The sequence below is a fragment of the Myxocyprinus asiaticus genome, chromosome 31, assembly GCF_019703515.2.
Source record: "Myxocyprinus asiaticus isolate MX2 ecotype Aquarium Trade chromosome 31, UBuf_Myxa_2, whole genome shotgun sequence".
Taxonomy (NCBI): Eukaryota; Metazoa; Chordata; class Actinopteri; order Cypriniformes; family Catostomidae; genus Myxocyprinus; species Myxocyprinus asiaticus.
Window position 1 is genome coordinate 17,288,920 of NC_059374.1, and position 26,634 is coordinate 17,315,553.

Consider the following 26,634-nt stretch of genomic DNA (forward strand, 5'->3'; position numbering starts at 1 on the left):
TGGAGGGTCAACTTGGCCTTGTGCTTAGGGTCATTGTCATGCTGGAAGTCCAAGAGCGTCCCATGTGCAGCTTTCATGCAGAAGAATGCAAATTATCTGCAAGTATTCTCTGATAACATGCTGCATTCATCTTGCCTTCAATTTTCACAAGATTCACGTGCCTTTAGAGCTTACACACCCCCAAAACATCAGTGAGTCACCACCATGCTTCACAGTGGGGATGGTATTTTTTTCACTATAGGACTTGTTGACCCCTCTCCAAACATAGCGCTTATGGTTGTGACCATAAAGCTCTATTTTGGTCTCGTCACTCCAAATTACAGTGTGCCAGAAACTGTGAGGCGTGTCAAGGTGTTGACGGGCATATTGTAACCGGGCTTTTTTGTGGCATTGGCGCAGTAAAGGCTTCTTTCTGGCAACTCGACCATGCAGCTCATTTTTGTTCAAGTATCCTCGAATTGTGCTCCTTGAAACAACCACACCATCTTTTTCCAGAGCAGCCTGTATTTCTCCTGAGGTTACCTGTGGGTTTTTCTTTGTTTCTCGAACAATTCTTCTGGCAGTTGTGGCTGAAATCTTTCTTGGTCTACCTGACCTTGGCTTGGTATCAAGAGATCCCCGAATTTTCCACTTCTTAATAAGTGATTGAACAGTACTGACTGGCATTTTCAAGGTTTTGGATATCTTTTTATATCCTTTTCCATCTTTATAAAGTTCCATTACCTTGTTATGCAGGTCTTTTGACAGTTCTTTTCTGCTCCCCATGTCTCAGTATCTAGCCTGCTCAGTGCATCCACGTGAGAGCTAACAAACTCATTGACTATTTATACACAGACACTAATTGCAATTTAAAAAGCCACAGGGGTGGGAAATTAACCTTTAATTGCCATTTAAACCTGTGTGTGTCATATTGTGTGTCTGTAACAAGGCCAAACATTCAAGGGTATGTAAACTTTTGATCAGGGCCATTTGGGTGATTTCTGTTATCATTATGATTTAAAAAGGAGCCAAACAACTATGTGATAATAAATGGCTTCATATGATCACTATCCTTAAATAAAAGACAGTTTTTTTGCATGATCAGTCATATTTTCAAAATAAATGCCAAAATTTCACAATTTCTGCCAGGGTATGCAAACTTTTGAGCACAAATGTATGTGTGTGTGTATGTATATATATATATATATATATATATATATATATATATATATATATATATATATACACACATACATACATTATATATATATATACATACATACATACATACATACATACAAACTTTATTATATTTTTTCAACCATGGTGGAGGAACACTTCTATTCCCAGAATTTTCTAATTTGATGAAAACTGATGTCAATATTTATACACGTTTTATGGTGCTGCAAGGCTAAATTCAAATATTTTTTGATGGCTGTGTTTATTATGTATAAATGTCTATTCAGTTGAAAAAAAATGTGTTCTCCATTTCAGGAAATAAATAGACATACTGTAATTAGTTAAAATAAATAATGTAAAAAAACAATTTGTCTAGTGCTGTCAGCCGATTACAATTTTAAATTGCATTTAATTGCATAAATGTTCACAGTTAATTGTGAATAATCACATATTTTTTGTTATTAATCGTGATTAATCTCTGATTTTGAAAGTGCTGAAATTTGACTCTATATATACTTCTTTTCCTGTCAAAATGCATTTATTTCCTTCTAAGAAAACAAAACAATATGCAACAATAATTCTTTATTAAAAATTTTCAAACAAAGACTTCCACAGTATAAAGATAGAAATGCACTCAAATAAGCACCAATTCAAGTAACATTAAACTCTAAGTCTAAGAGGGAGTTTGACTAACTGAAAGAACAAGTCCCCCCATAGGTTGCATATTCATTGCAATGGGCATTAAATCTCTTAAACTCTCATCCTCCACAATATTAATTGGCTGGCAGACTGTGGCTTTCCACTTTGCTACAACAATCATGAAGCCATGTTTACGATTCGCGTCAGGGCGTCACTTGACACAGAATTGTTGTTGTGTGTGTTGTGGTGTGTGTCAGTGTAATGAGTCTGAGCGGACACATCGCAAAGGTTCCACCCTACTTCAACCAGTGTTTATGCTGGTTTATGCTTTATTAACGGCAAATGCATTAAATCGCAATTAAGAAAAATATATGCATTAAACTTTAATTAATCGCGTGCTTTAATGCGTCAATTTTGACAGCTCAAGTTTTGTCAAAAAACTTATGTTGGACTAATAAAAGTCCTCTATTTTAAATTTTTTAAATTGCAATTCAGTAAATTCCTCTTTTTGTCATTCTAATTCAAAAGGTGTGATCAATTAAATCCAATTCCAACTCATATTTTGAAAGGGAGCCCACCCTTATTTATCCTTTAAGCTGAGAAATTTCATTTAAGCACCAACTACAAAGCAACAATTTTAACAGTTGTCCTTTTTCGGGTTGTGATCATTCCTGGCTGGACTATTGCAACTTGCATGCATTTCTGCACAGATCCACATCACTTTTGATTTGAGACTTTCATGTGTGTGGGATTACAATTAAAGATCAGCTTAGTCATGTTTTCTGTGAGCTATCATGCTATCAAGTGATGTCTTTAAAGTGGAATTAAAGGATGTTTTCATGGTTGTAGGGAAGGAGCAGCTTTGAACATCAACACAAACCCAGTGGGGATGCAATAATGAAAGATACGCAAGGATCAAACCGAAAGACATGCCAAACAGATATGATAGATCAATGGCTTATGAGTTACAATGGCCTGCTTTGACTCCAGCTTTGAAGAAACAGGAATACTAGATTAAACAAAGACCCATGGGGCTGAATGCAGATCTACAAGTCTGACATAAACGCAATGCTAATAATAAATAACCTTCAAATTTGGGTTGTGGGCCTAATCACTCCCTAGAGCACTTGTTGGAAATCAGCCTGCTCACAATTTCTAAAGCGAAGCTGTACAAAAGTTTGTGGACACCCGAGCACCACTCCTATATGAGTGAACATTTAAATTAAAAAACCATTGGTTTCACATTAAATTAGTGACTACGGGTCCAAGCAAATGTTTGATCAAGTATTTTACCCGTCCTTTGGTGCGGTTCTTGCGTTTGGGAACGTCCTCCTCTATCTCCTCCACATCCAGCTCATGAGGAAAATCACCCACCAACAGCTTCTGTGACCACAAGTAAAGACCAGCACATATGAAAAAACACAGTTCATATTGCACTACACTTGAACGTCAAATGAGCTGGTGAGAGAAAGACAAGTGGGATGAAAAAAACCATCAATATTAGAGGGAAAACATGTTTTATATCTGTTCCCCTTAGACTCTAGTTTGTAATAGCACTAAGCAATGCATGCCAGGTTTACCCAGCGGACAGCGGATTAGAGTTGATTGAATAAACACACAGGAGACCCAGTGCCTAAGAAACTTAAGAGCCTAGATGACAACAGCACATAGAAGACAGCAATTTGTCACATTAAAAAAGTAAATAGCAAAGACAAGACTATTTGAAGAGCCATTGTTAAAGACACTCAACCGACAATCGGCCAAAACTTTAGCGAGAGAAGGGAACCAAAATCCTTTTTTTTTGTTGAGAATTTAAAAGTATTTATCACAATTATTATATAATTACTTTACATAATCCCTATTATTATTGCTCACAAAGTTAGGTTTTAACAAACCCTTATAAGTGACTGAACATATGATTTTTGTGAGGAGGCAGGCGAGGAATGAAGATCTAAATGCAGCTTTTAATGGAAACCAAATATAAACAAAGTACTCAGAATAAAATAAAACAAAACAAAACAAAACAAAACACAGGAAACCAGGCACAGAACTTGACAACAATGTGAAGACTGACAAAGAAACCAGGGGAAACAAGGGCTTAAATACAAATGGGCAAACAAGGAAATGAGGAACACCTGGGGAAAACAATCAGGGGAAAACCAATCATGAAAAGAAACTACAAAAGGACTACAAAATTAACAGGAAACAGGAACGGGGAACTAAACAAGAATTTCAAAATAAAAGTCTAAACAAAAACACAGGGAATACATGACAGAGCCCCCCTTTTAAGGAGCACATTCCAGATGCTCCAAAAACAAAACAAAAAACAAAATTTTCCATGGGGTGTGGGGGAAAACAGGTAGTTCTGGGAGGCACAAGGGGTAAGGGGAGCAGAGGAACAAGGCAAAGACAGGGAGGCTTGGAACCAAGGCGGAGCCGGAGGGATGGAGAGCCAGGGCGACGCTGCAGGGGGACCAAGTAGACCAGAGCAGATCAGGCGGGCGGCCAGGAGACCAGGGAGACCAGAGCAGATCATGCGGACGGCCAGGAGACCAAGGAAACCAGAGCAGATCAGGTGGATGGCCAGGAGACCAGGGAGACCAGAGCAGATCAGGCGGATGACCAGGAGACCAAGGAAACCAGAGCAGATCAGGCGGACGGCCAGGAGACCAGGGAGACCAGAGCAGATCAGGCGGACGGCCAAGAGACCAAGGAGACCAGAGCAGATCAGACGGGCAGCCAAGAGACCAGAGCAGATCAAGCGGATGGCCAGGAGACCAAGGAGACCAGAGCAGATCAGTCGGGCAGCCAGGAGACCAAGGAAACCAGAGCAGATCAGGCGGACGGCCAGGTGACCAGGGAGACCAGAGCAGATCAGGCGGATGGCCAGGAGACCAAGGAGATGACCTCAAGGTGGGGACTGGGTCAAGAGTCCTGGGAGGCGGCTGCAGGGCCGAGACAGAGTCAGGAATCCTAGAAGGTGGCCACAGGGCTGAGACAGAGTCAGGAGGCCTGGGAGGCGGCCGCAGGGCCGAGACAGGGTCAGGCAGTGGAGCCCCTGTAGGAGGAGTCTCTGGAGGAACGGGCGGAGCTGCAGGAAGAATTGTCTCTGGGGGAGCAGGCGGAGCCGCATGAAGAATAGTCTCTGGGGGAGCGGGCGGAGCCACAGGAGGAATGGTCTCTGGGGGAGCGGGCGGAGCCGCAGGAGGAATGGTCTCTGGGGGAGCGGGCGGAGCCGCAGGAGGAAAAGTCTCTGGGGAGGGGGCAGAGCCGCTGGAGGAATAGTCTCTGGGGGAGCGGGAATGACCTCTGTGGTCGTGGGCACGTGCGGAGACACAGGAATGACCTCCGTGGTCGTGTACACGGGAAGAGACTTGGGAACAGAAACTTTTCTTCTCCTCCTCCGGATGGCTGAAGTTGACAACGCTGGCTCTGGGACGGACGAGGCTGGCAACGCTGGCTCTGGGATGGACGAGGCTGGCAACGCTGGCTCTGGGACGGACAAGGCTGGTAAAGCAGGCTCTGGGATGGATGAGGCTGGAAACACAGGCTCTGGGACAGACGAGGCTGGCAACGCAGGCTCTGGGATGGACAAGGCTGACAATGCAGGCTCTGGGATGGACGAGGCTTCTAGCTCGTTGGCCGTGGCAGGCATGGGCGCAAACAATTTTTGAGGTAGGGTCTTCATGGACCTACGCACCGACATCAGTGGCAGATCATACAACTTGGAGACAGGGGCCGTGGAAGGCTTCGAGACAGGGGCCGTGGAAGGCTTCGAGAAGGGAGCCGAAGATGAAGGTTTTGGCCCGGGGTTCCCACCATAATCCACTGTATAATGGGAACCACAAAGTTCCAGAGCCTTCTCCACATATTCGCCTAGCGTCCAGTGAGGATCAGCCAGAGGCGTCAGGTTCCTCAGTGCACTATTCAGACCGGCCCGGAAGAAAACCACCAGAGAGCAGTCTAGATAGTGCACTTCATTTGCCAGCTCTAAAAACTCACGGATATGATCCTCAACTGGACGGTCCCCTTGTTGAAGGAGTAGAATTCTGACAGCCACTAGATCCATTCCTTGGTCAGTCTTTCTGTGAGGAGGCAGGCGAGGAATGAGGATCTAAATGCAGCTTTTAATGGAAACCAAAGTGAAACAAAATACTCAGAATAAAACTAAACAAAACACGGGAAACCAGGCACAGAACGTGACAACACATATGAAGACTGACAAAGAAACCAGGGGAAACAAGGGCTTAAATACAAATGGGCAAACAAGGAAACGAGGAACACCTGGGGAAAAAAATCATGGGAAAACCAATCATGAAAAGAAACTACAAAAGGACTACAAAATGAACAGGAAACAGGAACGGGGAACTAAACAAGAATTTCAAAATAAAAGTCTAAGCAAAAACACAGGGAATACATGACAATTTTTGCATGGTGGATGTTTTTTTTTCTCTACAATAGGTAAGAATACATGTCATATTCAAAGCTTAGGCCTCTTTTTACAAAATAATACTGTGTGCCAGCGGCGCTTTCAGCTGTACTGCTATACGAACTGTGCGTACCATGAGCACTCTGACTTATCTGAGAAACAATTTGCTGACAACATCTTATCATGTGGCTTGTTGAGTGCGTTACCATGGAGACATAGCACATGTGGGGGCTGCACGCTATTCTCCGCAGCCTAATAAACTCACCATGTGCCCCACCGAGAGCGAGAACCACATTATAGCGACTACGAGGAGGTTACCCCATGTGACTTGAGAGACCTGGCTGGAGTCACTCAGTGCACCCTGGATTCGAACTCATGACTCCAGCAGTGGTAGTCAGCGTCTTTACTCACTGAGCTACCCAGGCCCCTGAACAAGTGATGCCTTAGTCAGTCCTTTTCAGTGAATTGGCCAAACAGGTTAGCAAAATGTTCTGAATCGGCTTGTGATTCAGTCCGATTTGTTCAAACCGCTCTCTCACTGAATCCTTTGAGGCGGTTTCTCACTCAGTAAAACAGTGTCGGGATACTTAAGAAAACAGAAACCAAACAGATCGCTGGATGAAGCTGAAATTTACCTACAATCAGTTGAAACAATTGGTACAGAGCCCCTTAGAGGACAGGGCGAGATTTTTTATTTTTAAATAGTTTTGCGTGCCCTCGCAATAGTTTGTGTTCCTTCGCAATAAGAAAATCAGAGGGAAAACAAAATATCATAGGGAACCTAAAACTTATTGTGAGGGAACGCAAAATATTATGAAGGCACGCAAAACTTTTTGCGAGGGAACGCAAACTATTGTGAGGGAACAGCAAACTTATTGCCAGGGAACACAAACTACTGCGAGAAAACGCCAAATTTATTGTGAGGGAACACAAACTATTGCGAGGGCATGCAAAACATATTGCGAGGGCATCACAAAACATATTGCAAGGGAATGCAGACTACTGCGAGGGAACGCCAAATTTATTGTGAAGGAACGCAAACTATTGTGAGGGCATGCAAAACTTATTGCGAGGGAACGCAAACTATTTTCTGTTCCCTCGCAATAGTTTGCGTTCCTTCGCAATAAGTTTTGCATGCCCTCACAATAGTTTGCATTCCTTCGCAAAAATTTTCCATTCCCTCACAACTTATTGCGAAGGAATGCAAACTATTGTGAGGGAATGCAAAATTTATTGCAAGTGGTCGCAAACTATTGTGAGGGCACGCAAAACTTTTTGCGAGGGAACGCAAACTATTGCAAGGGAACGCAAACTATTGTGAGGGCATGCAAAACTTATTGCGAGGGAACACAAACTATTGCGAGGGAACGCCAAACTTATTGCGAGGGAACGCAAACTATTGCAAGGGAACACAAACTATTGTGAGGGCATGCAAAACTTATTGCGAGGGAACGCAAACTATTGCGAGGAAACAGAAAACTTATTGCGAAGGAATGCAAACTATTGTGAGGGAATGCAAAACTTATTGCGAGTGGTCGCAAACTATTATGAGGGCACACAAAACTTATTGCGAGGGCACGCAAAACTTATTGCAAGGGAATGCAAACTATTGCGAGGGAACACAAAACTTATTGCGAGGGAACGCAAACTATTGCGAGGGCACGCAAAACATATTGCGAGAGCATTACAAAACATATTGCAAGGGAACACAAACTATTGAGAGGGAATGCAAAACTTATTGCGAAGGAAAACAAGCTATTGCGAGGGAATGAAGACTATTGTGAAGGAATGCAAAACTTATTGCGAGTGATCGTAAACTATTGTGAGGGCACGCAAAACTTATTGCGAGAGAACGCAAACTATTGCGAGGGAACGGAAAACTTATTGCGAGGGAATGCAAACTATTGTGAGGGAACGCAAACTATTGTGAGGGCATGCAAAACTTATTGTGAGGGAACGCAAACAATTGAGAGGGAATGCAAAACTTATTGCGAGGGAATGCAAAACTTATTGCGAGGAAACGTAACTGTCACGTGGGAATGCAAATATTATTGCAAGGGAAAGCAAACTATTGCGAGGGAACGGCAAACTTATTGTGAGGGGACACAAACTATTGCGAGGGCATCACAAAACATATTGCAAGGGTATGCAAAATATTGAGAGGGAATGCAAAACTTATTGCGAAGGAATGCAAACTACTGCAAGGGCACGCAAACCTTAATGCAAGGGAAAGCAAACTATTGCAAGGGAACGCCAAACTTATTGTGAGGGAACACAAACTATCGTGAGGGCACGCAAAACATATTGCGAGGGCATCACAAAACATATTGCAAGAGAACGCAAACTATTGCGAGTGAATGCAAAACTTACTGCACGGGAATGCAAACTATTGCGAGGGCATGCAAAACTTATTGTGAGGGAACGCAAACTATTGCGAGGGCACGCAAAACTTATTGTGAGGGAACACACTATTGCGAGGGAATGCACACTATTGCGAGGGAATGCAAAACTTGTTGCGAGGGAATGCAAACTATTGCGAGGGCACACAAAACGTATTGCTAGGGAATGCAAACTATTGCGAGGGAACGGAAAACGTCATGGTTACTGGTGTAACCTCCGTTCCCTGATGGAGGGAACGAGACGTTGGTGTCGATGTAGTGACACTAGGGGTCACTCTTGGGAGCCCGAGACACCTCTGGTCTTTGATAAAAGGCCAATGAAAATTGGCGAGTGGTATTTGCATGCCACTCCCCCGAACATACGGGTATAAAAGGAGCTGGTATGCAACCACTCATTCAGGTTTTACGCTGAGGAGCCGATATAAGGTCCGGCCATTTCAGCGGGTAGTTCCATCAGGGAACGGAGGTTACACCAGTAACCATGACGTTCCCTATCTGTCACTCACTCGACGTTGGTGTCGATGTAGTGACACTAGGGGTCCCTATACAAAACGCCACAAGGCTGAACTGTGTTACGTGAACTGGCGGTGTGTGGTGGGCAGACTTGCTGTGTGCCTCAAAGCCAGCACACCAGGTCGACACGTAACCTCCCCCAACACAGTTATGAGTGTCGAACGGCCCTTTTTGGGGACAAGTCGACTACCCAGAGATAGAGACAGGCTTAACCCAGTCATGGCCTCTTTCCCCTTCTCTTTTTCCACTCCCTAAAAAAGAAGGGGGATTATCCGACTGGGCCGCCAGTCGGATAATAGTCGGGGGGTGTCCCTCCCAAGGGGAGGACACCGCGGAGACCACACCTCGCCCCAAGAGAGGGGGGGATATTTAAGTGGAAGAATACATCACATGGTCTTTCCAACCATGTGGAGAGCCTTCAAGGTAGATCCTACCAAATGGGGGAGGAGTTACTACAACATGGAGACTGAGGGGCTCTGCCCAAGGAAGACGCAGTTTGCCAGTAGGGAAACGAACTAGCGGAAGATATAGATCGCATGGGGTTAGCCTTACAGGGAACCGCCACATGCGGAGCACCTACCCCAGAACCGGGCTCTTAGTTAGCGCGTGTACTGGGCCAGCAGCGAGTCTCTCCGAAAACTCGACTGCCACAGGGCTCGGAGGAAGTCAACCAGGGAACAACCTTTGTGAACACTACTGGGAATTAACAGCGCACGTCTTCAGCTCAAAAGGAGGTGGAAGGCGCTATGTGCAAGCGATACACCCGGCCGGCTATCCCGGGCTTATCCGCTTGTGTTGCGTGCCACTACCTGGGACGAAACCGGTTCCACCCGGAGGTTGTAGAACCTTGCAAAGGTGTTGGGTGTTGCCCAGCCCGCTGCTCTGCAATGTCTGTTAGAGAGGCACCTCTGGCCAGGGCCCAAGAAGCCGCTACACCACGAGTAGAATGGGCTCGTAGCCCTACCGGGGGCGGCATGTTTTGGGCGAGACATGCCATAGTTATGGCGTCAATGAGCCAGTGGGCGATCCTCTGCTTGGAGACAGCGCTTCCTTTCCGCTGTGCACCGAAGCAGACAAAGAGCTGCTCAGAGAGTCTAAAGCTCTGCGTGCGATCCAAATAGATGCGCAAAGCGCGCACCGGACACAGCAACGCCAGGGCTGGGTCTGCCTCCTCCTGGGGCAGTGCTTGCAGGTTCACCACCTGGTCTCTAAAAGGAGTGGTGGGAACCTTGGGCACATAGCCCGGTCGGGGGTCTCAGGATCACGTGAGAATAGCCCGGACCGAACTCCAGGCACGTTTCGCTGACAGAGAACGCTTGCAGGTCACCTACCCTCTTGATGGAAGTGAGTGCAGTCAGGAGGGCAGTCTTCAAGGAGAGTGCCTTAAGCCCGGCTGACTGCAAAACTCAAAGGGGGCTCTCTGTAGACCCTGAAAAACTACAGAGGTCCGATGAGGGAACAAGGCGTGGCCTGGAGGGATTCAGCCTCCTGGCGCCTCTTAGGAACCTGATGATCAGATCATGCTTCCCTAAGGACTCACCGTCGACTGCGTCATGGTGTGCTGCTATGGCAGCAACGTACACCTTCAAGGTGGAAGGGGACAGCCTCCCTTCCAACCTCTCTTGCAGGAAGGAAAGCACTGATCTGACTGCGCACCTCTGGGGGTCTTCCTGATGGGAAGAACACCACTTAGCGAACAGACACCACTTAAAGGCATACAGGCGCCTCGTAGAGGGAGCCCTAGCCTGAGTGAATGTGTCTACCACCGCAGGTGGGAGACAGCTTAGGTCTTCCACGTCCCGTCCAGGGGCCAGACATGGAGATTCCAGAGGTCTGGGCGCGGGTGCCGGATGGTGCCCCTTCCCTGAGAAAGAAGGGCCTTTCTCAGGGGAATTTGCCCGGGGGAACTGTCACGAGGAGCGTGAGGTCCGAGCACCACGTCTGGGCGGGCCAGTAGGGTGCTTACCAGGACGACCTTCTCCTCGTCCTCCCTGACCTTGCACAGGGTCTGTGCGAGCAGGCTCACTGGGGAAAACGCATATTTGCGAATGCCAGGGGACCAGCTGTGTGCCAGCGCGTCTATGCTGAGGAAGGCCTCGGTGAGGGCGTACCAGAGCGGGCAGTGGGAGGATTCTTGGGAGGCGAACAGGTGCACCTGTGCCTGACTGAATCGACTCCAAATCAGCTGGACCACCTGAAGGTGGAGTCTCCACTCTCCCTTGAGGGTAACCTGTTGTTACGGCGCGTCCGCCGAAGTGTTGAGGTTGCCCGGGATGTGAGTGGCTTGCAGCGACTTGGTGCTGCTAACTCCGTTGGAGGAGACGGCGGGCGAGTTATGACATACAGCGGGAGCGCAGACCGCCTTGGCGGTTGACATATGCTACCGCTGCCGTGCTGTCTGTCCGAACTAGCACGTGCTTGCCCTGGATCAACGGCCGGAACCTCCGCAGGGCGAGCAGAATTGCCAGTAACTCGAGGCAGTTGATGTGCCAACGCAGCTGCGGACCCGTCTAGAGGCCGGCAGCTGCGTGCCCATTGCCAACAGCGCCCCAGCCCATTTTGGAGGCGTCTGTCGTGACCACGACACGCCTGGAGACCAGTTCTAGCGGAACACCTGCTCGTGGAAACGAGAGGTCGGTCCAAGGGCTGAAAAGACGGTGACAGACCGACGTAATGGCCACGCGGTGTGTCCCGTGGTGCCATGCCCGTCTCGGGACTCGAGTCTGGAGCCAGTGCTGAAGCGGCCTCATATGCATCAACCCGAGCGGGGTGGCCACCGCCGAGGACGCCATATGCCCCAGGAGCCTCTGAAAATGTTTCAGTGGAACCGCTGTTTTCTGTTTGAACGCCTTCAAACAGGCCAGCACCGACTGGGCGCGCTCGTTCGTAAGGTGCGCCGTCAAGGAGACTGAGTCCAACTCCAAACCGAGATAAGAGATGCTCTGAACCGGGAGGAGCTTGCTCTTTTCCCAGCTGACCCGAAGCCCTAGTCGGCTGAGGTGTGAGAGCACCAGGTCCCTGTGTGCGCATAACCCGTCTCGAGAGTGAGCTAGGATTAGCCAGTCGTCGAGATAGTTGAGAATGCGAATGCCCACCTCCCTTAACGGGGCAAGGGCAGCCTCTGCGATCTTCGTAAAGACGCGAGGAGACAGGGACAGGCCGAAAGGGAGGACTTGTACCGATACGCCTGACCCTCGAACGCAAACCGCAGGAAGGGTCTGTGTCGAGGAAGGATCGAGACGTGAAAGTACGCATCCTTCGGGTCTACCGCCGCGAACCAATCTTGATGCCGGACGCTCGCTAGAATGCGTCTTTGCGTCAGCATCTTGAACGGGAGTCTGTGTAAGGCCCGGTTCAGTACTCGCAGGTCCAAGATTGGCCGCAACCCACCGCCTTTTTTCGGTACAATGAAGTAGGGGCTGTAAAACCCCCTCTTCATCTCGGCTGGAGGGACAGGTTCTATCGCGTCCTTCCGTAGGAGGGTAGCGATCTCCGCGCAAGGTAGCAGCGTTTCCATCTTTCACCAAGGTGAAGTGGACACCGCTGGACCTGGGCGGATGCCCAGCGAAGTGAATCGTGCAGCCGAGTCGGACGGTCCGGACCAGCCCTCGCGACGGACTGGAAAGCGCAAGCCATGCACCCGAGTTCCGCGCAAGGGGGACCAAAGGGACAACGTCATCGGATGTACCGGCGGGTGGGGCCTCGCGGCGGGGCGGAGCTTGAGGTGCCACACCACATCGTGGCCGTGCTGAGTCCGAGGACATCGAAGCACTTACCTGGCTCCTTGTGACCACCCCCGGAACAGCCTGGGACGGGGGAGGAAGAGGCCTGCCCTCATGACCCGTGGAGACTGTCACATCGGGGGCGGATTTGTGCCACAGCTGGGCGCTCAGGGCGGGAGACCGCCGCTGGAGCGCCAACCTGCCAAATGGAGTGGTGGACGGTGGTCGTGATGCCAGCCGTACACACCGAATATGTGACCCAGGGAACAAGGAAACCACTCTTGCGGAGCTCTTGAGTACTGCAGCCACTTGGGCATGCAGCGCAATTAAATGCAAAAGGTAACAAAAAGAAGATCTGCTTACCAGCTCCAGAGCAGTGGGTTTCGTTGTCCCTGGGTCGCCCGTCTCTGGGGCGCTTCGAAGACCTCCGTGGGTTCTTCGGTGCCGGCTGTGAGACGGGTGGCGTTGGCTTCCTGCGGTGGGCTCCACGCCGGGGCCGGGCCGGAGGGGCGGGCTGCGGCGGAGCCGGTGCAGTCACCGCAGGGGGACGCCCTCGGCGATGAGTAGATGGGGGGATCTTGAGCCACGCCGGGGCAGGACAAGCCGGCTAGCATCCATCTACTGCTCTACCATCGAGAACTGCTGGGCAAAGTCCTCGACAGTGTCGCCGAATAGGCCCGCCTGGAAAATGGGGGCAGCAAGGAATCGTGTCCTGTCGGCCTCACCCATCTCGACCAGGTTGAGCCAAAGGTGGCGCTCCTGGACCACTAGTGTGGCCATCGTCCGCCCGGGAGACCGCGCCGTGACCTCCGTCGCTCGGAAAGCGAGGTCGGTCGCCGAGCGCAGTTCCTGCATCAATCCTGGGGCGGAACTACCCTCGTGCAGTTCCTTTAGCGCCTTGGCGGACTTGCAGGAGAGCCATGGCGTGCAGGGCAGAGGCGGCTTGTCCAGCAGCGCCGTAGGCTTTGACCGTCAGAGACGACGTAAACCTACAGGCCTTGGACGGGGGCTTTGGGCACCCACGCCAGGTGGCGGCGCTCTGTGGGCATAGGTGCACCGCGAGCGCCTTTATCCACCGGGGGATTGCCGAATAACCCTTGGCCGCCCCACCATCGAGGGTAGTGAGAGCGGGGAAGCTGAAAAGATCGGGACCAGGCAGTAAAAGGTGCCTCCCGCGATCTTGTCAGCTCTTCATGCACTTCCGGGAAGAAAGGAACGGGGCGGGGCGTGGCTTTGAGCGGCGCCGCGAGCCCAGGAACCAATCACAGAGCCGCGAGGGTTCAGGGAAGAGCAGTGAAATCCACTCTAACCGACGCTCGCGGCTGTCCGGGAAAGCATGTCGTCATCTCCGCGTCAGCCTGTGACTGGGCGATCGACCCCGAAGGGAGGAGCCCAGCCGAGGCTTCCGACTGGACGAGCCCGCTCTCCGATGCTGCGCTCGAGAGCTCATCACTTTCGCGGGCTCCGAATAAGAGGTCGAACTCGCTTTTAGACGAGCCGGCGGACTCACCCGGAAGCCCGATCGGGGCAGACGAGCGTGCTGGGGAATGGGAGTTCCGCGGGGGGATACCCGGCGGAGGCGGTCCCATTGGGGTCCCCAAATCGCCCCCAGTGCTAGCCGCGCTGGCCTCAAACCCGTGGGTAAAAGGACCGAGGCGGGAGCCTCTGGGGTGGCTCGCTTCCTTACGAAGGCGAGCCTCGACCGCAACGTTGCCATGGACACATTCTCGCAATGAGAATGTGACCATCCACGAACGCTGTCTCCGCGTGAGCAGTGCCCAGACACGAAAGACAGTGATCGTGACCGTTAGAAGGCGAGAGATAACGAGCACAACCAGGAATAACACACAATCGGAAAAGCATCTTTAAAAAGACGCGTCTTTAAAAAGACGTTCCGTGTGTGCGCTCTTTTAGAGAAATATATACTCTTTTAGAGGGGAAAAATGCTCTTTCAGAAAATATACTCTCTAGTTTTTCTGCCGAAGCGCCCAGGGGCGTTCTCTGCAGTGCACCAGTGCAGAGGAGGGAGAAGCCGCTGAAATGCGCCGTCAGATCCAGCAGGTGAATGAACAGTAGTATTCAGCTCAATGAGCATGACCGTTCGGCTCCGAAGAGAAAATCTGAATGAGTGGTTGCATACCAGCTCCTTTTATACCCGTATGTTCGGGGGAGTGGCATGCAAATACCACTCGCCAATTTTCATTGGCCTTTTATCAAAGACCAGAGGTGTCTCGGGCTCCCAAGAGTGACCCCTAGTGTCACTACATCGACACCAATGTCGAGTGAGTGACAGATAGGGAACTTATTGCGAGGGAATGCAAACTATTGCGAGGGAACGGAAAACTTATTGCGAGGGAATGCAAACTATTGTGAGGGAACGCAAACTATTGTGAGGGAACGCAAACTATTGTGAGGGAACGCAAACTATTGTGAGGGCATGCAAAACTTACTGCAAGGGAAAGCAAACTATTGCGGGGGAATGGCAAACTTATTGTGAGGGAACACAAACTATTGCGAGGGCACGCAAAACATATTGCGAGAGCATTACAAAACATATTGCGAGGGAACGCAAACTATTGCGAGGGAACGGAAAACTTATTGCGAGGGAATGCAAACTATTGTGAGGGAATGCAAAACTTATTGCGAGGGAACGCAAACTATTGCGAGGGAATGCAAAACTTGTTGAGAGGGAATGCAAACTATTGCGAGGGCACACAAAACGTATTGCTAGGGAACGCAAACTATTGCGAGGGCACACAAAACTTATTGTGAGGGAACACAAACTATTGCGAGAGCACGCAAAACATATTGCGAGGGCATCAAAAAGCATATTGCAAGAGAACACAATCTATTGAGAGGGAATGCAAAACGTATTGTGAGGAAACACAAACTATTGCAAGAGAACGCAAACTATTGTGAAGGAATGCAAAACTTATTGCGAGTGATCACAAACTATTGCGAGGGCACGCAAAACATATTGCGAGAGCATTACAAAACATATTGCAAGGGAATGCAAACTATTGCGAGGGAACGCAAAACTTATTGTGAGGGAACGCAAACTATTGCGAGGGCACACAAAATTTATTGTGAGGGAACGCAAACAATTGAGAGGGAATGCAAAACTTATTGCGAGGGAACGCAAAACGAATTGCGAGAAAACGTAACTGTCACGTGGGAATGCAAATCTTATTGCGAGGGAACGCAAACTATTGCAAGGGCATGCAAAATTTAAAGCAAGGGAAAGCAAACTACTGCGAGGCAATGCAAAACTTATTATGAGGGAACACAAACTATTGCGAGAGCACGCAAAACATATTGCGAGGGCATCAAAAAGCATATTGCAAAGGAACACAAACTATTGAGAGGGAATGCAAAACTTATTGCGAGGGAACACAAACTATTGCGAGGGAACGCAAACTATTGTGAAGGAATGCAAAACTTATTGCGAGTGATCGTAAACTATTGTGAGGGCACGCAAAACTTATTGCGAGGGAACGCAAACTATTGCGAGGGAATGCAAAACTTGTTGAGAGGGAATGCAAACTATTGCGAGGGCACACAAAACGTATTGCTAGGGAATGCAAACTATTGCGAGGGCACACAAAACTTATTGCAAGGGAAAGCAAACTATTGCGAGAGAACACCAAACTTATTGTGAGGGAACACAAACTATTGCGGGAGCACGCAAAACATATTGCGAGGGCATCAAAAAGCATATTGCAAGAGAACACAAACTATTGAGAGGGAACGCAAACTATTGTGAAGGAATGCAAAACTTATTGCGAGTGTAGGGCTTTACTGGTTGTTTAGATCAGTGTTACTATCAGAAATAATTAATAATTATTTCTGTAGTTATTAATTAATATTTAATCAATTGAATCTAACTCATTAAAACCTCATATGGGGCTCCAGTAAATGTAGTGTGCTATGTTTAGGAGCAAGTTTGGTTATTAGCAATAATTAATAATTATCAAAGATAATTATTAACTATTAAAATCAATAGAACACTGATGACAATCAATGTTAGTTTTTTAAGATAATCGTTAACTGTTAACATCGATGAAACATTAATTAAAATTAACACTAGCTTATTGATCATTCAAATTCAACAACCATCAAAGATAATTATCAATTATCAAAAATCAATAGAATATTAATAAGGATTAACATTGACGGGGCACCACCCTGGAATCAGGGGCTAATAACCAAATAGTAAAACAGTCTCAATATTAAGATTGTTTTCTTAGGAAAATCGACATCCGAAGAATATCGATTTTCGGGAAAAAAACAATGAATGAAGGTTTGAATCCGAGCACTGACATCCCGTCAGCATGACACAGGCGTATACAAAACAAACCAAAACACTTCTCTTTGTAATATAAACATGGTTTATTTATGCAGTAATATCAATTAATAATTAATACAATGCAGTCAATAAACTTCCAATTTACAACTACAAACTAAACAGTGACATGATTAGATATGGAAATAAAATAATCCTATAACACATAAGGTGTGTGTGTGACAGTGTGTGTGTGTGTCAGTGTGGTTAGTACGAGAGAGAGAGAGAGAGAAGTGACAGCCATAAAGCCGATTTCGCGATAGTGGGAGAGAAAGCAGCTCTCAGTTTATCACTCAGAGACGCGGTTTTACGAGCGGGGCTCGTAAAAGTCCCGCGTTATTTGACTCTTTAATGGATGAACTCAGTTGCTGTCTCACCCGCGATGGCGAAATTGCACAACAATCCAATTTGGTTGGACCACAATACAGCAAAACAAATTTGTGATAATTAATACCCTGAGTATTAATAATGAGCGGACATGGCGGTCCGTAAACTGTACAAGCAAAAACCTTGAAACACAAGAATAACATACTATAATATTCTATCTCTGCCCAGACGTAAACCTCTTACTTGAATCGCATGAGGACACAGGTAGAATGTGTTTTCCTCCGTCCTTTAACTCTGACCCGGTTCCTTGAGGCTCGGGTGATGACGGGAGGCCGTTTCCTCGCTCTGTCGGCGGGCGGTACGGCTGTTGATTCTCGGCGGGCTGGCGGAGAACTCAGAAATGTCGACTTGATTGAAGATGGAAGAGAAATCTTTAATCTCTTCACTTCTGTAGGCAAACGGATAAAGATGCGAATTGCTCGGCCATCTCCTTCGGATCCGTTAGAGTGTTCGGTTGAACACAGAGTAATCTCAACTCGTCCAGCGAGATGGAGATTGTATGGCCACAGTTTCAAGTCGGACATTACTTCCTTGTGCCACGAGGTTGCACCTGAGAGCAGCAAAGAGCTGTGACCACACGCTGCAAAATAAGTTGCTGGAAGCAAATTCACGAAAGCATTTCAGAGGTATTTCAACTCCTGATGATGTCATGGTTTGAGGTGACGTTCTGTTGTGTGCCTCATCCAATAGGAGTTGAGAGTTCGATCCTTTAGTGAGCAAGGCTTCATGGATTTGTAGACTGTTTTGGACTCCCTTTGTTTGATTTTGGCGCGATTTTTATCAGTAAGATTTACGACTTGGGAGGTGGGGGCTTGAGTTAGGTTTTTACGACTGTATTAGGCCTGCCTTTGTCTTCTATCTGAATACATGAGGCCCAACACGAGTGATTGCAAACTATTGTGAGGGCACGCAAACTATTGCAAGGGAACGGAAAACTTATTGTGAGGGAATGCAAAACTTATTGCGAGGGAACGCAAACAATTGTGAGGGCATGCAAAACATATTGCAAGGGAAAGCAAACTATTGCGGGGGAATGGAAAACTTATTGTGAGGGAAAACAAACTATTGCGAGGGCACGCAAAACATATTGCGGGAGCATTACAAAACATATTGCAAGGGAATGCAAACTATTGCGAGGGAACACAAAACTTATTGCTAGGAACACAAACTATTGCGAGGGCACACAAAACTTATTGTGAGGGAACGCAAACAATTGAGAGGGAATGCAAAACTTATTGCAAGGGAACGCAAAACTTATTGCGAGAAAACGTAACCGTCACGTGGGAATGCAAATCTTATTGCGAGGGAACGCAAACTATTGCAAGGGCATGCAAAACTTATTGCAAGGGAAAGCAAACTATTGCGAGAGAATGCAAAACTTGTTGCGAGGGAATGCAAACTATTGCGAGGGCACACAAAACTTTTTGCTAGAGAACGCAAACTATTGCGAGGGCACACAAAACTTATTGCAAGGGAAAGCAAACTATTGCGAGAGAACGCCAAACTTATTGTGAGGGAACACAAACTATTGCGAGTGCACGCAAAACATATTGCGAGGGCATCAAAAAGCATATTGCAAGGGAACACAAACTATTGAGAGGGAATGCAAAACTTATTGCAAGGGAACGCAAAACTTATTGCGAGAAAACGTAACCGTCACGTGGGAATGCAAATCTTATTGCGAGGGAACGCAAACTATTGCAAGGGCATGCAAAACTTATTGCAAGGGAAAGCAAACTATTGCGAGAGAATGCAAAACTTGTTGCGAGGGAATGCAAACTATTGCGAGGGCACACAAAACTTTTTGCTAGAGAACGCAAACTATTGCGAGGGCACACAAAACTTATTGCAAGGGAAAGCAAACTATTGCGAGAGAACGCCAAACTTATTGTGAGGGAACACAAACTATTGCGAGTGCACGCAAAACATATTGCGAGGGCATCAAAAAGCATATTGCAAGGGAACACAAACTATTGAGAGGGAATGCAAAACTTATTGTGAGGGCATGCAAAACTTATTGTGAGGGAACGCAAACTATTGCGAGGGAATGCAAAACTTGTTGAGAGGGAATGCAAACTATTGTGAGGGCACACAAAACGTATTGCTAGGGAACGCAAACTATTGCAAGGGCACACAAAACTTATTGCAAGGGCACACAAAACTTATTGCGAAAGAACGGCAAACTTATTGTGAGGGAACACAAACTATTGCGAGAGCACGCAAAACATATTGCGAGGGCATCAAAAAGCATATTGCAAGAGAACACAAACTAATGAGAGGGAATGCAACACTTATTGCGAGGGAACACAAACTATTGCGAGGGAACGCAAACTATTGTGAAGGAATGCAAAACTTATTGCGAGTGATCGCAAACTATTGTGAGGGCACGCAAAACTTATTGCGAGGGAATGCAAACTATTGCAAGGGAACGGAAAACTTATTGCGAGGGAATGCAAACTATTGTGAGGGAATGCAAAACTTATTGCGAGGGAACGCAAACTATTGCAAGGGCATGCAAAACATGTTGGAGGGAATGCAAACTATTGCGAGGGCACACAAAACTTATTGCTAGGGAACGCAAACTATTGCGAGGACACACAAAACTTATTGCAAGGGAAAGCAAACTATTGCGAGAGAACGCCAAACTTATTGTGAGGGAACACAAACTATTGCGAGAGCACGCAAAACATATTGCGAGGGCATCAAAAAGCATATTGCAAGGGAACACAAACTATTGAGAGGGAATGCAAACTATTGTGAAGGAATGCAATACTTATTGCGAGTGATCGTAAACTATTGTGAGGGCACGCAAAACTTATTGCGAGGGAACGCAAACTATTGAGAGGGAACGGAAAACTTATTACGAGGGAATGCAAACTATTGCGAGGGAATGCAAAACTTATTGCGAGGGAACGCAAACTATTGTGAGGGCATGCAAAACTTATTGCAAGGGAACGCAAACTATTGTGAGGTCATGCAAAACTTATTGCAAGGGAAAGCAAACTATTGCGGGGGAATGGCAAACTTATTGTGAGGGAACACAAACTATTGCGAGGGCACGCAAAACATATTGCAAGAGCATTACAAAACATATTGCAAGGGAATGCAAACTATTGCGAGGGAACGCAAAACTTATTGCGAGGGAACGCAAACTATTGCGAGGGCACACAAAACTTATTGTGAGGGAACGCAAACAATTGCGAGGGAACGCAAAACTTATTGCGAGGAAACATAACCGTCACGTGGGAATGCAAATCTTATTGCGAGGGAACGCAAGCTATTGCAAGGGCATGCAAAACTTATTGCAAGAGAAAGCAAACTATTGCGAGGGAACGGCAAACTTATTGTGAGGGGACACAAACTATTGCAAGGGCATCACAAAACATATTGCAAGGGTATGCAAAATATTGAGAGGGAATGCAAAATTTATTGCGAAGGAATGCAAACTATTGCAAGGGCACACAAAACTTATTGCAAGGGAAAGCAAACTATTGCGCGGGAACGCCAAACTTATTGTGAGGGAACACAAACTATTGCGAGGACACGCAAAACATATTGCGAGGGCATCACAAAACATATTGCAAGGGAACACAAACTATTGTGAGGGAATGCAAACTATTGCGAGCGAATGCAAAACTTATTGCAAGGGAACGCAAACATTTGCATGCCACTCCCCTGGACATTCGGGTATAAAAGGAGCTGGCTCGCAATCACTCATTCAGATTTTCTCTTCGGAGCCGAGCGGTTGTGTTCAGCGAGCTGAATCTTCTGCCGTTCGATTCACCTCAAAAAGCTGTTGGATTTATGGCGCATTACAGCGGCTTCTCCCCCTCTTGCACCAGTGGAGTGCAGAGAATGCCCCTGGGCACTTCAGCAGCTAAAAGAGTATATTCTTCCTACTGAAAGAGTATATTTTCCCTTCTAAAAGAGTGGCATTAACGGAGAGCGTCTTTTTAAAGATGCCTTTCCGTTTGTGTGTATTTCCTGGTTGCGGTCGTTACCTCTCCGCTTCCGATGGCAACGCTGAGACAGCGTTCGTGGATGGGTCATGTTCTCACTACAAGAGCGTGACCATGGCAACGTTGCGGTCGTGGTTTTTTCCTTCCTTAGAGGAAAAAGCCACCCCAGCAGCTCCCCGCCTCGGTCCTTCTCAGGCCACATCGGTTAGCACTGGGGGCGATTTGGGGACCCCAATGGGAGTCACTCCGCCAGGTAACTCCCCACGGACCTTCCATTCCCCAGTATGCTCCTTTGCCCCGCTGGGATGAGACTGCCAGCTCGTCTCAGGGCAAGTTCGCGATCTTGTTTCGGCCCTCGCGAATTGGATGAGCTCTCGATTGCAGCATCGGAGAGCGAGCTGACGCTGAGGACTCGACTGGGCTCCCACCTTCGGGTGCGGACGCGCAGCTGGCAGCCATGCTTGCCCAGGTGGCTGCGTGCGTTGGGCTGGAGTGGAACCCTCGCAGCTTGACGATTGGTTCCTGGGACCGGAGCGCCGCTCACGGCCACACCCCGCCCTGATCACTTTCTTCCCGCAGGTGCATGAGGAGCTCACGAAGTCATGGCAGGCACCGGATCCAGTCTCTGAGCTCCTCCGCTCTCACTACCCTCGAAGGTGGGGCTGCCATAGGGTACTCAGCGATTCCCCAGGTGGATAAGGTGGTTGTGGTGCACCTGTGCCCGCAAACCGGTGTCACCCGGCAGGGCCGCCCAAGACTCCCATCCAGCGCCTGTAGGTTTACGTCATCTCTGGCGACTAAGGCCTGTGGTGCCACTGGACAGGCCACCTCCGCCCAGCACGCCATGGCTCTCCTCCAAGTGCACCAAGCCAAAGCACTAAGAGAACTGCACGACGGTAGTTCTGACCCGGGATTGATGCAGGAGCTGCACTCGGCGACCGACCTCACCCTCTGAGCGACGAAGGTCACGGCGCGGACTCTCGGGCAGGCGATGCCCACCCTGGTGGTCCAGGAGTGCCACCTATGGCTCAACTTGGTCGAGATGTGGGAAGCTGACAAGGTACGGTTCCTTGATGCCCCCATCTCCCAGGCTCCTGAGATGGGCAACCCAGGCACGTGGAGACCTGCTGCAGGCCTAGAGATGGTAAGCAGACCACTCCATCCCCCGGTGGAGGGCCGGGAGGAGAATCCTTTGCCTTTTCTTTGATTCACCGCATGCCCGAAGAGAAAAGGAGCGGTTTTCTCATTTTCTGGGTCACATATCCCGTGCTCATGGCCGTTGTTATCATGACCACTGGCCACCGTTCCTTTATGGCAGATATGGCACTCCAGGGGCGGCCCCCCCTGCCCCTGCGTGCCCAGCTGTGGCACAAACACACCCATGCCAGGCAAGTTCTGATGGACTGCGGGGACGATTTTCCTCCTCCCCCCTCCCTGACCAGCCCTATGGTGGGTATCGAAGCCAGATAAGTGCTTCGATGTCGCCAGACTCAGCACGGCCATGGGTTCAGGGCTCAAGCCCCCTCGACGTGGCGCCTCAGGCTCCACCCCGCCGCGAGGCCCCACCCGCCGGTACATCCGACGCGATTGTCCCCTTGGTTCCCCTCGCTCGGACTTTGGATGCGTGGCTTGCGCTCTCCAACCCGTCGCGATGGCTGACCCAGACCGTCCGACTTGGCTATGCGATACAGTTCACCAGGCACCCGCCCAGGTTCAGCGGTGTCCGCTTCACCTCGGTGAAGGGCGCGAATACCGCTGCCTTATGCACGGAGATTGTGTCCCCTCTACGGAAGGACGCGATAGTACCTATCCCTTCATCTGAGGTAAGGAAGGGGTTTTATAGCCCCTACTTCATCGTACCCAAAAAAGGCGATGGGTTGTGGCCAATCTTGGACCTGTGAGTTCTGAACCGGGCCTTGCACAGACTCCCGTTCAAGATGCTGACGCAAAAACACACTTTAGCGGGCGTCTGACATCAAGATTGGTTCGCGGCGGTAGACCTAAAGGACATGTGCTTCCATGTCTCGGTTTTACCTCGACACAGGCCTTTCCTTCAGTTTGCTTTTGAGGGCCGGGCATACCAGTACAAATTCCTCCCCTTCCCTGTCACCTCGCGCCTTCACGAAAGTCACAGATGCAGCCCTTGCCCCGTTAAGGGTAGTGGGCATTCGCACCCTCAACTATCTTGATGAATGGCTGATTCTGGCTCACTCGCAGGACTTTTTGTGTTCGCACAGGGACCTGGTGCTCAGGCACCTCAGCCTGGTCAACTGGGAAAAGAGCAAGCTCTCCCCGGTTTAGAGCATCTCTTTTCTCGACAAGGAGTTAGACTCAGTCTCGATGATGGTGCGCCTCACGAGCGAGCGTGCGCAGTCAGTGCTCAACTGTCTGAGAGCATTCAGATGGAAAACGGCGGTCCCACTGAAACTGTTTCAGAGGCTCCTGGGGCATATGGCATCCTCAGCAGTGGTCACGCCGCTCGGGTTGATACAGTACATATGAGACCGCTTCAGCACTGGCTTCAGACTTGAGTCTGAGATGGGCATGGCGCCACAGGGCACACTGCGTGCTCGTCACGCCGCTCTGCTGCCGTCTGTTCAGCCCTTGGACCGACCTAGTGTTTCTAGGGGCAGAGGTTCCCCTAGAGCAGGTCTCCAGGCACATCGTGGTTATGACGGATGCCTCCAAGCATGGCTGGCATGTCAAAACCTGAATGAGTGGTTGCGAACCAGCTCCTTTTATACCCGTATGTCCGGGGGAGTGGCATGCAAATTTCACTTGCCAATCCCCATTGGCCTTTTCTCAAAGATCAGAGGTGTTTGGGGCTCCCAAGGGCGACCCCTAGTGTCACTACATCAACACAATGTCTTGTTCCTTCCATCAGGGAACGGAGGTTACGAAAGTAACCAGGACGTTTTGCATTCACTCGCAATAGTTTGCGTTTCCTCGCAATAGCTTGTGTTCCCTGTCAATAACTTTTGCATTCCCTCTCAATAGTTTGCGTTCCCTTGCAACATGTTTTGTGATGCCCTCGCAAAATGTTTTGCGTGCCCTTGCAATAGTTTGTGTTCCCTCACAATAAGTTTGCTGTTCCCTTGCAATAGTTTGCTTTCCCTTGCAATAAGTTTTGCGTGCCCTCGCAATTGTTTGCATTCCTTCACAATAAGTTTTGCATTCCCTCTCAATATTTTGCATACCCTTTCAATATGTTTTGTGATGCCTTCGCAGTAGTTTGTGTCCCTCACATAAGTTTGCCATTCCCTCACAATAGTTTGCTTTCCCTTGCAATAACTTTTGCATGCCCTCACAATAGTTTGCGTTCCCTCACAATAAGATTTGCATTCCCACGTGACCGTTACGTTCCCTCGCAATAAGTTTTGCATTCCCTCGCAATAAGTTTTGCATTCCCTCTCAATTGTTTGCGTTCCCTTGCAATACGTTTTGTGTGCCCTCGCAATAGTTTGCATTCCCACGCAATAAGTTTTGCGTTCCCTAGCAATAGTTTGCGTTCCCTTGCAATATGTTTTGTAATGCTCTCGCAATATGTTTTGCATGCCCTCGCAATAGTTTGTGTTCCCTCACAATAAGTTTGCCGTTCCCTCACAATAGTTTGCTTTCCCTTGCAATAAGTTTTGCATGCCCTCACATTGCGAAGGCATGCAAAACTTGTGAGGGAACACAAACTATTGCGAGGGAATGCAAAACTTATTGCGAGGAAATGCAAAATATTGCGAGGGCACGCAAACTTACTGCTAGGGAACGCAATCCATTGCAAGGGCACGCAAAACATATTGCGAGGGCATCACAAAAGTCATCACAAAACATATTGCGAAGGAACCCAAACTATTGCGAGGGAATGCAAACTATTGAGAGGGCACGCAAAACTTATTGCGAGGGAACACAAACTATTGCGTAGGCACGCAAATCTTATTGTGAGGGAACGCAAACTATTGCTAGGGAATGGAAAACGTATTGCGAGAGAATGCAAACTATTGTGAGGGAACACAGACTATTGCAAGGGAATGCAAAACTTATTGCAAGTGGTCGCAAACTATGTGAGGGCATCACAAAACATATTTCAAGGGAACGCAAACTGCTGAGAGGGAATGCAAAACTTATTGTGAGGGAACATAAACTATTGCGCAGGAATGCAAACTATTGCGAAGGCGCGCAAAACTTTTTGTGAGGGAACACAAGTTATTGCGAGGGAATTAAAAACTTATTGCGAGGGAATGCAAATTATTGCGAGGGCACGCAAAACTTATTGCAAGTGAACGCAAACTATTGCGAGGGAATGGAAAACTTATTGCGAGGGAACGCAAACTATTACGAGGGAACACAAACTATTGCAAGTTGAATGCAAAACTTATTGCAAGTGGTCGCAAACTATTGTGAGGGCATCACAAAACATATTTCAAGGGAATGCAAACTGCTGAGAGGGAATGCAGAACTTATTGCGAGGGAACACAAACTACTGCGCAGGAATGCAAACTATTGAGAGGGCATGCAAAACTTATTGTGAGGGAACACAAATTAGTGCGAGGGAATGCAAAACTTATTGCGAAGGAATGCAAACTATTGCGAGGGCACGCAAAACTTATTGCAAGTGAACGCAAACTATTGCGAGGGAACACAAACTATTCCAAGGGAATGCAAAACTTATTGCAAGTGGTCGCAAACTATTGTGAGGGCACGCAAAACTTATTGCGAGGGAACGCAAACTATTGTGAGGGAATGCAAAACTTATTGCGAGGGAATGCAAACTATTGCGAGGGCACGCAAAATGTATTGCGAGGGAACGGAAAACGTATTGCGAGGGAACGCAAAATACTGTGAGGGAATGCAAACAATTGCGAGGGAATGCAAAACTTATTGTGAGTGGTCGCAAACTATTATGAGGGCACGCAAAACTTATTGCGAGGGAAGGCAAACTATTGTGAGGGAATGCAAAACTTATTGTAAGTGGTCGCAAACTATTGTGAGGGCACGCAAAACTTACTGCGAGGGAACGCAAACTATTGTGAGGGAATGCAAAACTTATTGCGAGGAAATGCAAACTATTGCGAGGGCACGCAAAATTTATTGC

General features: G+C 48.2%; 1 protein-coding gene across 1 annotated transcript in view; it reads right to left on the bottom strand.

The window, feature by feature from the left end:
- Positions 1-26,634, bottom strand: part of LOC127422461 (zinc finger protein neuro-d4-like) — a 117,313-nt gene that overhangs the window by 47,039 nt on the left and 43,640 nt on the right. The window contains 1 exon segment of the mRNA XM_051665990.1: positions 3,091-3,180. Coding sequence (XP_051521950.1) covers positions 3,091-3,180 — 90 coding nt within the window.